This window comes from Rhinopithecus bieti, unplaced genomic scaffold, assembly GCF_001698545.2.
Source record: "Rhinopithecus bieti isolate Rb0 unplaced genomic scaffold, ASM169854v2 scaffold_70516, whole genome shotgun sequence".
NCBI lineage: Eukaryota > Metazoa > Chordata > Mammalia > Primates > Cercopithecidae > Rhinopithecus > Rhinopithecus bieti.
In genome coordinates, this window is record NW_016826783.1 from 322230 (window position 1) to 335671 (window position 13442).

The 13442-nt window shown below is 51.6% G+C and overlaps 1 protein-coding gene across 3 annotated transcripts in view; it reads right to left on the reverse strand.

Moving 5' to 3' along the window:
• Positions 1-369: 369 nt before the first annotated feature.
• The window catches only part of TRPV1 (transient receptor potential cation channel subfamily V member 1), a 46447-nt gene continuing 33374 nt past the window's right edge, over positions 370-13442 (reverse strand). For 2 of the 3 annotated variants that reach the window (XM_017863588.1, XM_017863590.1), the window contains exons 11-16: positions 12667-12832; positions 12200-12266; positions 8282-8604; positions 6843-6970; positions 6250-6365; positions 370-1911 (exon numbers count right to left, since the gene is read on the reverse strand). In XM_017863588.1, the coding sequence (XP_017719077.1) occupies positions 1739-1911; positions 6250-6365; positions 6843-6970; positions 8282-8604; positions 12200-12266; positions 12667-12832 (973 nt within the window). In that variant the 3' untranslated portion in view covers positions 370-1738. The remainder of the gene's footprint in view (positions 1912-6249; positions 6366-6842; positions 6971-8281; positions 8605-12199; positions 12267-12666; positions 12833-13442) is intronic. The other variant, XM_017863589.1, reaches the window with a different exon arrangement.

Here is a 13442-nt window from a genome sequence, read left to right on the forward strand (position 1 = left end):
GATACATACACACACACACACAGATACATCACACACAGACACACACACACACATACACACAGATACACACACAGACACACATACACACACACATACACATACAGATACACACACAGACACACATACACACACACATACACATACACACAGATACACACATACACATACAGATACACACACACACACAGATACACACACACACAGATACATACACACACACATACACACACACAGATACAAACATGCATGCATGCACACACCCACACACACACCCCCATGTGTGCACACATGCTTCCATAAGCAGCCTGCACAGAGCCAGTTAGCTATGCCAGCCCATTACCTGGCACAAACTTTACACTTGACACGATATATATGTATACATATATATTTATTTGAGGATGCCACTATGGATGGAGTGGAAGCACGTGCCATTGCGGGGAGGCAGGATTGGGGTCCCTACAAATGGAAGATCTTTCAAACATTCTTACCAAGTACCTTTGGGATGTGGTTCTGTACTTTTAACCCGAACAGCAATCGAGCTGATATTTTGTGGACTGTGATTGATTGTAAGGAAAGATGAAGAAGGCACTCCTGCAACAGCTTGAATCTGCCAGAACTGGAAGTGGGACGGCCTCCCCCACCTTCTCCGGGGAGTAAAGACCAACACCCCCAAACCACCCGGCAGGTGAGCGTGGAGAGCGAGCACAATACAGAGAGGAAGGGCTTCTGCGTTTTCCATGAAAGGAAGGTTTTTCTTCCCAAAGCTGTTCTCCTGGGCTTTGTTCACTTTTGCTTCTAGTAATGTAAAATAAAAGGAGGCCGGGCGCAGCAGCTCACGCCTGTAATCCCAGCACTTTGGGAGGCCAAGGCTGGCAGATCACCTGAGGTCAGGAGTTCGAGACCAGCCTGGACAACATGGTAAAACTCCCGTCTCTACTAAAAATACAAAAATTAACTGGGCGTGGTGGTGCTCACCTGTAATTCCAGCTACTCGGGAGGCTGAGGCAGGAGAATCGCTTGAACCCATCAGGCAGAGGTTGCAGTGAGCCAAGATCACACCACTGCACTCTAGCCTGGGCAACAAGAGTGAGACTCTGTCTCAAAAAAAGAACAAAAACAAAAACAAAAAACGGCTGGGCATGGTGGCTCACACCTGTCATCCCAGCACTTTGGGAGGCCAAGCCAGGCAGATCACCTGAGGTCAGGAGTTCGAGACCAGCCTGGCCAACATGGTGAAACCCCGCCTCTACTTAAAAAAATACAAAAAATTAGCCAGGTGTGGTGGTGCGTGCCTGTAATCCCAGCTACTCAGGAGGCTGAGGCAGAAGAATCACTGGAATCCAGGAGGCGGAGGTTGTAGTAAGCCAAGATTGTGCCTCTGCGCTCCAGCCTGGGCAAGAAGAGTGAAACTCTGTCTCAAAAAAAATAAAATAAAATCAAAGAAAACAAGGGCCTATAACATGTCCCAGTAGAGACTGACCGTCCACACTGTTTAGGAAAGTGAGTAAAACCTCGAAAGCCTGTTAGGAGATGCACTTGGGACCGGGACAGTTGGATGCACATCACTCCCCATGCTTCCAACGCTTCCCACAGCTTGTCCGGTGCAGATTTGGGAACATGCTGGGCAGGCACAGACCAGGCCAGGCTGCTGACAGAGCACGGGTGTTCCCTTGGCAGCCCCCCGTGGCAGCGGGGTCTCCTAAGGCCCAGCGTGAACAGTGCTGTCTGTGTGAGGTCCTCACTTCTCTCCGGAAGCAGGAGGACTCTTGAAGACCTCAGCGTCTTCTGGCTTCAGGGACCCTGAAAACTGTCGCAGGTGCACTTCCTCAGGCTGAGCAGAGGGCCTATCTCGAGCACTTGCCTCTCTTAAAAGGGGGACCAGGGCAAAGTTCTTCCAGTGTCTGGCTGAAACTGAAGGGTAAAACACCATTACTACCTTGGAGGCAGCAAAACAAACATTCCCTTCTTGGCCTCCCAAGTCTCCAGATAAAAGGAGGCCCAGGCTGGGCGCGGTGGCTCACGCCTATAATCCCAGCACTTTGGGAGACCGAGACAGGTGGATCACCTGAGGTCAGGAGTTCGAGACCAGGGGTTCGAGACCATCCTGACCAACATGGTGAAATCCTACCTCTACTAAAAATACAAAAAATAGCTGGGCATGGTGGCGCCTGCCAGTAATCCCAGTACTTGGGAGGCTGAGACAGCAGGATCACTTGAACCCGGGAGGCTGAGGTTGCAGTGAGCTGAGATTGTACCACTGCACTCCAGCCTAGGCAACAGAGGGAGACTCTGTAAAAAAAAAAAAAAAAAAAAAGGAGGCCCAGGCATGCAAGTGCTTCCTGAGGCACCTGGATCGGTGCAATGTCCTCCTCCCTCAACTGCTCAAAGAGCCCCATGCACTCTGGTTGTTCCTCAAATTCTCTTCCTCCATCCCACCCCAACTTGCTTGCAGCCTCAGGAGAGCCTATTGCCTGCCCCTCTCGGCCTCCATCTCCTCCCTGCCCAAGTGGGAGGGAGAGGAGGTCTCCACAAAGCAACGCCGAGGCCTGTCCTGTGAGTGGCTCAACACCAGGGCAGCTCTGGGTGACGAGCACCAGCCAAAGAGGGAGGATTTGGGGTCCAGGCCCACTGCACTTCAGCCTGGGCGACAGAACGAGACTCCGTCTCAAAAAAAAAAAAAGAAAAAAATTATAAAGGTGCAATCAGGCAACCTCCAACCATCCCCCATCCCTGCCCCAATTAACATGGATGTGTACATCCCTGCCCCTGGGTCAAAGCCTTTCTAAATATCACAGTGAACGTGCAGTGTTGTAACCCGCCAACAATGCTTTGCAAGGTAATACAAATCAACTGCCAAGTGAAACAGCAAATCTTGTCAAAGATGTGGGATGTCACTAAATCAACAAGAGTGACATTGAAAAACTACTCAAATCACACGCAAAGCTATCTTTGAATAGCTCTCTGGCAAAGATAGACCAGTTAACAATTGACAGGCCGGGCGCAGTGGCTCAAGCCTGTAATCCCAGCACTTTGGGAGGCCGAGACGGGCGGATCACGAGGTCAGGAGATCGAGACCATCCTGGCTAACATGGTGAAACCCCGTCTCTACTAAAAAAATACAAAAAAACTAGCCGGGCGAGGTGGCGGGCGCCTGTAGTCCCAGTTACTCGGGAGGCTGAGGCAGGAGAATGGCGTAAACCCAGGAGGCGGAGCTTGCAGTAAGCTGAGATCCGGCCACTGCACTCCAGCCCGGGCTACAGAGCGAGACTCTGTCTCAAAAAAAAAAAAAAAAAAACAATTAAAAAAAAGATCATCAAGAAGCATTATTATGGGATGCAGGGATTGCTTCTAACTCAACTCACAGGAAAATCACATGATCGCAGGAGGCCTGTGGAAAAACCGATGGCGCCCACGAGCAGTTTTCTAAAAATGAGCCTTTGATAAAATAGATTTTCGCTTCCAGCTATAATAGAGTAGTACTGGGTTAGTCGTCCTGCTGCCAACGATCACAAAACTAGGCAACATACACGCAGCAAGTGTTTTTCAGGGATAGGACATTATTAGGCGGCAGTAGGAAAATGGCAAGTCTTCAATAACACACCACTTAGGCGGCTAAAGATTTTTTTTTTTCTTGGGGTCTTTTTGTTTTTCTTCCTTTATTTTTGTATTTGAGACGGAGCTCTCCGTTCTGCTCGGCTCGTGAGTAGAGTGCCGGATCTTCAGCTCTATGGCAAACTGCCTAGCTCTCCTGGGTTTACGACATTCTCTCTGCCTCAGCTCCCGAGTAGACTGGGACTTAGCAGGGTCGAGAGCCACCAGCCTCACCCTGGCTAGTTTTTGTATTTTTTTTAGTAGAGACGGGGGTTTCACGGTGCTAACAGGAATGGTCTCGATCTCCTGACCTCGTGAGCCACGCTGTCCGCGTTCTCGGCCCTCCCTTGCTTCTAACCCTTACAGGCTTGTGCCACCCCGCCCCGCCCAGATTTTTAAAATTAAAATTAAAAAAAGGCCAGGCACGGTGGCTCATGCCTGTCATCCCAACACTTTGGGAGACCAAGGTGGGCGGATCACCTAAGGTCAGGAGTTCAAGACCAGCCTGACCAACATGGTGAAATCCTGTCTCTACTAAAAATATAAAAATTAGCCTGGTGTAGTGACGGGTGCCTGTAACCCCAGCTACTCAGGAGGCTGAGGTGGGAGGATCACTGGAACCCAGAAGGCGGAGGTTGCAGTGAGCCAAGATCGTGCCACTGCACACCAGCCTGGGCAACAGAGCAAGACTCCATCTCATAAATAAATAAATAAATAAATAACTGCAATTCCTAAGAGAAGTGAAAATCACAAGGGGAGCCCTATGGTCTCCCTAACTTTCTGCCTGGGAACCATTTCCCCAACCACAACGCAGCGAGCTGCAGTCTAAGCAGAGCATGGAATTGTCTTTGAGTGAAAGAGGAAGAAATCAAGAACTGGGGCGGCTGAAGCAGCGAGACTCTGTGGATCTGAGCCCTGGAGAAGAGGAGGAAAGATTTATGGCGGTGGAAGCCCAGAAGTCTTTGGGGCAGGTGAGTTCCCCACCAGTCCTTGCTAAGAGCTGAGCTGTGCTAGTTCATGAGGGTGATTAGAGAGGGGTTCAGAGGATTTAAAGGGTGTTAAGACGGTCTCTGGGCCTCTCAGACCCCCAGTACCACTCAACCTTTAACGTCTCTGTCTCATTTTCATAAAGATAGAAAACAGAATAGGGGCCAAGGGGTTAGGGGCCAGAGGACAAGAGGTCAGGGAGCAGGGGACATAGAGTTATTACATGGGCACAGAGTTTCCATTTGGGATGATTAAAATGTTCTGGAAAAAGGCCAGGGCACAGTGGCTCACGCCTGTCATCCCAGCACTTTGGGAGGCCAAGGCAGGTAGATCACCTGAGGTTGGGAGACTATCCTGGCCAACATGGTGAAACCCTGTTTCTACTATAAAAATACAAAAATTAGCCAGGCGAGGTGGCACGCACCTGTAATCCCAGCTACTCGGGAGGCTGAGGCAGGAGAATCGCTTGAACCCGGGAGGCGGAGCTTGCAATGAGCCGCGATTGTGCCACTGCACTCCAGCCTGGGCGACAGAGTGAGACTCTGTCTCAAAAAAAAAAAAAATTCTGGAAATAGATAGTGGTGATAGTTGTACAATAATGTAAATGTACTTAATGACACTAAATTGTACACTTAAAAATGATTTAAATGGCAAGTTTTAGGAGATAAATATTTTACCACAGATTTTTACAATTAAATACAAAGTAATTCAAAACCAGTGTTCAGGGCTGTAATTGTAACTCAAAATTTGTCCACTATAAACTGTGCCTGCTTCATTTTTAAGTGTCCTCAATTAGACATTTATGTAACGTTTTCTATTAAATGTTTACCAGTAACTATTAAACAGCTTCCTTTCTGGTAGTAATTTTCCTTGGGGGTTTTTCTATTTTTTCTTTTTTTGAGACAGAGTCTCGCTCTGTCGCCCAGGCTGGAGTGCAGTGGTGCGATCTCGGCTCACTGCAACCTCCGCCTCCCAGGTTCAACCAATTCTTCTGCTTCAGCCTCCCGAGTAGCTGGGATTACAGGTGCCCGCCACCATGCCTGGCTAATTTTTGTATTTTTTTAGTAGAGGTGGGGTTTCACCATGTTAGCCAGGCTAGTCTCGAACTCCTGACTTCAGGCAATCCGCCTGCCTCGGCCTCCCAAAGTGCTGGGATGACAGGGGTGAGCCACTGCGCCCGACCTCCTTGGAGTTTTTCTGCTCAAGGCACCCCTTTCCTCTTCTCACCCTCCCCTCTTCTCCACCTGCCCAGCTGTGTCCATGAGTGTGTTCCCGTCTGCCTGTTTGTGCCCGCACAGCCTCACAGAGCTATGACGTCGCATGCACACGTGTGGAGTGAGGAACAGGGCCGAGGAGGCGGAGCAGCCCACACAAGGAGGCGGGGCGGGGCTGGGCTGCATCCCCTGGGGCGCTGAGGACAGGTGCCTGGGCTGGAGATGCTGGCACAGCCGCTTGCACAGGCCCAGTGAGTCGTCAGTGGTGACAGCATGTGTGAGGCACTCAAGTCAGCCCGTGACTATGCGCACGTGGCTGACGTCAGGAGCTGCTACAGTGCCTGGGTCCTGGGGGGATGAGGAGCCCGGCAAGGCGTGGGGCACCTGCAAAGCTCCCCCTGCCCAATGTCAGGCCACCAGCCAAGGAGGCGCCGAGCACCGGTCCCTCACGCCTCACCTCTGCTTGACCGCAGGGAGAAGCTCAGGGTGCGCTTGACGCCCTCACAGTTGCCCGGGTCTTCGTTGATGATGCCCACGTTTGTGTTCCAGGTGGTCCAGTTCACCTCGTCCACCCTGCAGGGTAAGGGGTCAAGGGAGCCTGAGAGCTCTGCCCAGCTTCCCAGGCCAAGGGCTCTGCCCACAGGCCAAGCCCAAGAAACGCCCCCATCAGGATGGAGACACGGCGGGTTGGGGAGGGCAGAGAGGACTTGATTTTTGGACACCATCCCCACCGATGTGATCTCTGACCATACTCTGAGGCCCAGGGACTTCACACACGGGATGCCAGGCTCTGACCCTGCTCACTAGAAGACCCCTTCTGGACACCTCGAATTTTCCAGAATTTACTGTCTGGGCCCCACCAGCTGAGATCGAAGATAGGTCTCCCGTGCACGCCCACAACGGAGCTCAGGACAGCCCCAATGCCCACAGCTGGTGTGGGGAGAGCCCCCCGTGCTCATGACCGCTCCAGGAGGCCCTGAGGCAGGCTCTGTGTCCACAGGGGAGCCCCGAGGCTCCCAAGCTCTGATTCAGGTGGAGCCTGGGCGTTACCTGAAGCACCACCTGTAGTCATCCTTGCCGTCAGGTGTGTATCCCACCTGCAGCAGCTTGCCTGAGCGGAAGGCCTTCCTCATGCACTTGAGGAAGCTCTTCTCCGTGTCCAGGATGGTGATGGCTCTCTGCAGGAAGACAACAAGGGCAGAGGAGCTGAGGGGCAGAAGGTGCATCCCAGGGCCTCCCTGGCAGCCAGTATCCACCTCCCCAGGGGCTCTCCCAGGCCCAGATGCCTCCAGGCTTGTTGTCCAGCGCCCTCCATGCTAGCTTGGTTTCGGTAGCCTGGCGGGGGCACACTACGCAAGGGGCACAGCCCGGCCAGCCCAGACCTGTCCAGGTGCCACTGGTGCCTGCCGGGCCTGGACAGGGCAGCCCCAGGAGTGATACGGAGTGTCCCAGACCCTGCCCTGAGGAGCTCACAAGGGGCAACGTTGGGTAGGGGCTGAGAGCAGGGCCTCGGGGTGAGACTGCCTGGGCCAGGTCCTGGCTCTGCCACTTCCTAGCCATGTGGCCTTGAGTACAGATTCCTACCTTCACTATGCCTCAGTGCCTTCATTCAAAAATGGAACAGTATAGCCAGGCTCGGTGGCTCACGCCTGTAATTTCAGCACTTTGGGAGGCCAAGGCAGGTGGATCATCATCTGAGGTCAGGAGTTCGAAACCAGCCTGGCCAACACGGTGAAACCCCATCTCGACTAAAAATACAAAAATTAGCTGGGTGTGGTGGCGGGCGCCTGCAATCCCAGTTACTAGGGAGGCTGAGGCAGGAGAATCTCTTGAACCCGGGAAGCAGAGGTTGCAGTGAGCCAAGATCGTGCCAATGCACTCCAGCCTAGGCAACAAGAGCGAAACTCATTTCAGGAAAAAAAAAAAAAAAAAGGGAACAGTAATAGAATCCACTTCACAGGACTGTTGTGAGGATTAAATGAGATCAGGTAAGACAGACAGTTAGTACAGTCCTACACTCCCTATCATAGAGAAAGTGCTTCTTCATAAGAACGAAACTTATTATTAGTAGTTGGGGATGCAGATGTGGCCCACACGGCTCAGCAATGTAGCTGTCGGGGCCCTGCCTCATGAGAGCTGCTCCCCGAGTCTGGCCTCTGGTGCCCACCTTACACCAGGCTCCTCTGAGGTGGATGGACACCCTGTGGGGCTGAGCCCTCCCCCTTCTTCCCTCCAGGACCACCCAGACCACAGCCAAGCACAGTGTCTATAAACACCAGCTACACTCATCTGCCCTGAGCAAGTGCTGGCCGGGGGAACTTGCTGGAAGCCCACTGAGGGAGGTGCTGAGGCTGGATCCCTGGGCCTGGCCGGGCTTTCTGCCCCCCTCCTCAAATCCTGCAGGGCTCATGTGCCCAGCGGGGTAAAGCAGCGGACAGAGAGGCCCACACCCTCCTGGCCGCTCACCACCCCCCACGCCACCCACCCACCTGCAGCTTCCAGATGTTCTTGCTCTCCTGTGCGATCTTGTTGACAGTCTCGCCCATGAGGGCGATGAGCATGTTGAGCAGGAGGATGTAGGTGAGAATGACATAGGCCAGCAGCAGGATGATAAAGACAGCCTTGAAGTCGTAGTTCTCGGTGAACTCCAGGTCGCCCATGCCGATGGTGAACTTGAACAGCTCCAGGCAGGTGGAGTACAGGCTGTTGTAGGAGCTATCCGGGGGCCTGCAGCCAGGCCCCCGCCACCTGTGCGAGGTGGACTCAGACGGCAGGGAGTTGTTCTTCCCGTCTTCAATCAGCGTCACCACCGCTACAGGGCACAGGGAGGGCGGGGTGCCACTGGATAGAAGCCAACACCCCAAGTCCCCTGACATACACCCTCCTGCTCAGTCTCCGATAGCTTTGTGAGAAGTTATTTTTAAAGCACTCCTTCTTTAAAACTAACAAAAAGTTTTCAAAGTATATTTTTAAGAACTTTATCATCATCTGCTAGAAAAGTAAATAAATATGTAAATCTCTATGTTCAATGTGAATATAGCCAACTTTGCTCAGTGTACAACATGTCAGCTCTGGCTCCACACCTGCTTTGTCCCTCACACCCTGTCGGCCTGCATCCCTCAGAGGTCCATTTTGCAACCATGAGCACAGAGCAGCTCAGAGCAGAATGACCTCTCCCCACATTCTGCCTGCTTCTTTGGGAAGTGTGGCCGGCCCAGAGTCTGAGGGCCTCTGCAGCAGTTGTGCACTGTGGTTGCTGCTTATCAGTATCCACTAACCCCCCGGCCTAGTCCCTTCCTGTACCTACTGAAATGCAAGGCCTTCAGATCCAGGTGCCAGAGCCCACACCTATTAGGTCTCTCCTAGCCACAGCTGCCCATCCCTCCCAGCCAGAGATTCCAACACAAACCACAGGGTGGGGACAGGGAGGGTGCACCATGTGAACTAGGCAACTGTGGGACTCGGGTGAGCATCAGAGCAGAGTCCAGTGCTCAAAAAATGACGTGGAGGCCGGGTGCGGTGGCTCATGCCTGTAATCCCAGCACTTTGGGAGGCCGAGGTGGGTGGATCACCTGAGGTCAGGAGTTTGAGATCAGCCTGGCCAACACGGTGAAACCCCATCTCTACTAAAAACAAAAATTAGCCAGGGGTGGTGGCGGGCGCCTGTGATCCCAGCTACTCGGGAGGCAGAGGCAGGAGAATCGCTGAACCCAGGGGGCGGAGGTTGCAGATCGCACTGCTGCACTCCAGCCTGGGTGACAGAGCGAGACTTCATCTCAAAAAAAAAAAAAAAAAATGATGTGGACATGTCAAAAGAGCACAGGAGCCAGCTGGAAGGGACTCCCTGTGACTAATCTCAGACAATTTGAGTATAAAATAAAAGAGGATAGTCAGGATCATAACCCATTTAACAAAGTGAGAATCCCTGAAAACAAAAGACTGCACGAGGCCATTCTGATACAAATAAACACGCAGGAGTGGGGAATGGAAAGCCCTTCTCCACAGTAGAATGCCAGGTCAGAAATGTACAAGCAATGATGGAGTTAGAAGATCATCATGTCCGGGCACAGTGGCTCATGCCTGTCATCCCAGCACTTCAGGAGGCCAAGGCAGGCGGATCACCTGAGGTCAGGAGTTCGAGACCAGCCCAAGCAACATAGTGAAACCCCATCGGTATTAAAAATATAAAAATTAGCCGGGCATGGTGATGGGCAACTGTAATCCCAGCTACCTGTGAGGCTGAGGCAGGAAAATTGCTTGAATCTGGGAGGCAAAGGCTGTAGTGAGCCAAGATGGCACCACTGCATGCCAGCCTGGGTGACAGACAGAGACTCCTTCTCAAAAAAAAAAAAAAAAAAAAGAAAATTATCATTTGGCCACCATGATAGGATGAAGTGATTCAGGTAAGACTCATTAAGGGATGCTAACACTCCTGGGTGAAAGTCTGATGAGAAACAGGCTAGTCACATAGTTTCAAAGCATCTCCTTGAAAAGTATCCATTACAAAGGTAAATATAGTAGCTTTACAGTGGAAAAGTCTGGCAGATCCACCAAAACCAACCCATCAAAGCTAACGTCACCAGAAGTGAGACAGACATCATGTGACTTCCAATAAAACACACAGCAGAAGACACACGTCGCTTCTTGATATTCTGGACAAAATTGCATGCCTGGCTATAATCATGAGGAAACATCAGACACACCCAAATTCAGAAACATTGTCAAAACCACTGGTCTCTACTCATTACAAATTCTAAGGTTACAAATGACAAGGGATGACACAGGAACTGCCCCAGACTAAAGGAGACTAAGGCCAGGTGCGGTGGCTCACGTCTGTCATCCTAGCACTTTGGAGAGCCGAGGCGGGCAGATCACTTGAGGTCAGGAGCTCAAGACCAACATGGCGAAATCCCGTCTCTACTAAAAATACAAAAAAAAAAAAAAAAAAAAAATAGCCAGGTGTGGTGGCAGGCACCTGTAATCCCAGCTACTCGGGAGGCTGAGGCACAAGAATCACTTGAACCCTGGAAGTGGAGGTTGTAGTGAGCCAAGATGGTGCCACTGTACTCCAGCCTGGGCAACAGCATGAGACTCTGTCTCAAAAAACAATTAATGGCCAGGCGCAGTGGCTCACGCCTGTAATCCCAGCACTTTGGGAGGCCGAGGTGGGTGGATCACCTGAGGTCAGGAGTTTGAGACCAGCCTGGCCAATATGGTAAAACTCCGTCTCTATTAAAAATACAAAAACTAGCCAGGCATGGTGGTGGGCGCCTGTAATCCCCACTACTTGGGAGGCTGAGGCAGGAGAACTGCTTGAACCCAGGAGACGGAGGTTGCAGTGAGCCAACACAGTGCCACTGCATTCCAGCCTCGGCAACAGAGACTCCATCTTAAATAATAATAATAATAATAAATTAATTATTAAAGGAGACCAAAGAAGCATGACAATGGAAGGTAATACATGATCTCGGATTCTCATTTTCTGATAAAGACATTATTAGGACAATTGGTGAAATTCAAATAAGGGCTACGGGTTAGCTAATAGTATGGGTCGAAGTTACCTTCTTGATTGTGATCATTGAACTGTGTTTATGTAAAATAACTTTCTTTTAGAAATACACACTGAAGTATTTCATGGTAAAGGGCTGATCATATCTGCAACTTACTCTCAGTTTTTTTCACACATGGCATACGTGTTCATGTTTGTGCGTGAGCATGTGTATGGGGTAGAGAAAGTGGTAATATAAAATGTGGTAATTTGGAGGGAATCTGGGTCAAGAGTGTAGAGAAGTTATTGGTTCTATTCTTGCAACTTGTCTGAAGTCTGAAATAATGTCAAAATTAAAAGTTGAAGGGCCGGGCATGGTGGCTCACACCTGTAATCCCAGCACTTTGGGAGGCCGAGGCGGGTGGATCACAAGGTCAGGAGTTCGCAACCAGCCTCAGCAACATGGTGGAAACCCTGTCTCTACTAAATACAAAAAATTAGCCAGGCATGGCATTGTGCACCTGTAGTCCCAGCTACTCGGGAGGCTGAGGTAGGAGAATTGCTTGAACCTGGGAGACAGAGGTTGCAGTGAGCCGAGTTTGCGCCACTGCACTCCAGCCTTGGTGACATAGTGAGATTCCGTCTCAAAAAAAAAAAAAAAAAAGTTGAAAAACCAACTGAGTCAAAATGCTATGCCACAGCCACAGCACTTCCAGCCTGGAAAATTCTTAAAGCATTTTATATATCATGTGGCCAAGTTCTGGGGCTCATTTCAGTGTGTCCTCTGTCCACCCCCTCTGTCACTTGCAGACATGCACCTGCCTACCAGGTGCCTTCTCATTCAGCTCCTGGCAGAGTCTTCAGGGGGTTCAGGCAAGCAGGACACCTGCCCTTCCCCATCCCTGACCAAGCTCATTACCTGTGGAAAACCCGAACAAGAAGACGACATAGACGAACATGAAACGACACAGGTCTCTCAGGATCATCTGTAGGAGACAGCAGGCTCATTAGAGCCGAGGTCAGGTCCGGGAGGAGCTGAGGGAAGGACCGGGCCGCACCGGCCTGGGGGTGCATCTTGAGAACAGCAGGAGGGTTTGCTTTGCTGGTTCTCAGCTCTGGGGTCATGAGGGAGTCACCCACCCTCCCCCCAAAGCCTTTGTTATGGTCGGGACGCCTGGTGTGCAGAGGGGTCAGGTTTCAGGGGATCCCCCCTACACACACCTGGGTCAGGGCTAGATTGCTTGATTCTTGGAAAATGGTCTGGGAGCTAAACCAGCCCCTTCCCAGGCAAGACAGAGAGGATGGGCGGAGTTCCTGGGACAGCATCTCACCTGCCTACGAGGTGAGCGGGCTCTGAGGAGACCCACTGGGGCCCAGGGCACCCACCTTCTCTATCATGACAGCGTAGATGCCCATCTGCTGGAAGCCACGTGTGTAGTAGAGCATGTTGGTCCAGCCCAAGGCCAGGGAGAACACCATGGAGGCCACGTACTCCTTGAGGTGGCTGAAGTACAGCACCACGGTGGCCAGCATGAACAGTGACTGCAGAAAGCTGAGGGCGGAGGGGCAGAAAGCTCCGTCTACAGGAACCCGGGAGGCCTGGCGCCCCCCGAACAAAAGGCCGCAGGCTGCTCAGAGGACCAGACTGCAGGCCACGATAGGAACTAGGGCTGGGCTGTCCTGCTTCCTTCAGCCCAGGCGTTCTCCATGCAAGCAGCATCATCCCCAAGGAGCAGAAACTGGCTTGGTGAGGAGCTGTGCAAAGTCTCACTCTTTTTATATATAAAGCACAGATATAAATATAGTACATAAAGGCCAGGCGCAGTGGCTCATGCCTGTAATCCCAGCACTTTGGGAGGCTGAGGCATGGGGAGCATGAGGTCAAGAGTTTGAGGCCAGCCTGACCAACATAGTGAAACCCCACCTCTACTAAAAATGCAAAAAAAAAAAAAAATTAGCCAGGCATGGTGGCGTGTGCCTGTAATCCCAGCTACTCAGGAGGCTGAGCCAAGATCGTGCCACTGCACTCCAGCCTGGGAGACAGAGTGAGACTCTGTCAAGAAAGAAAGAAGAGAGAAAGAGAGAGAGAGAGAGAAAGAGATAAAGGAGGGAAGGAGGGAAGGAGGGAAAGAGGGAGGGAGGGAAGGAGGGAGGGAGGGAGG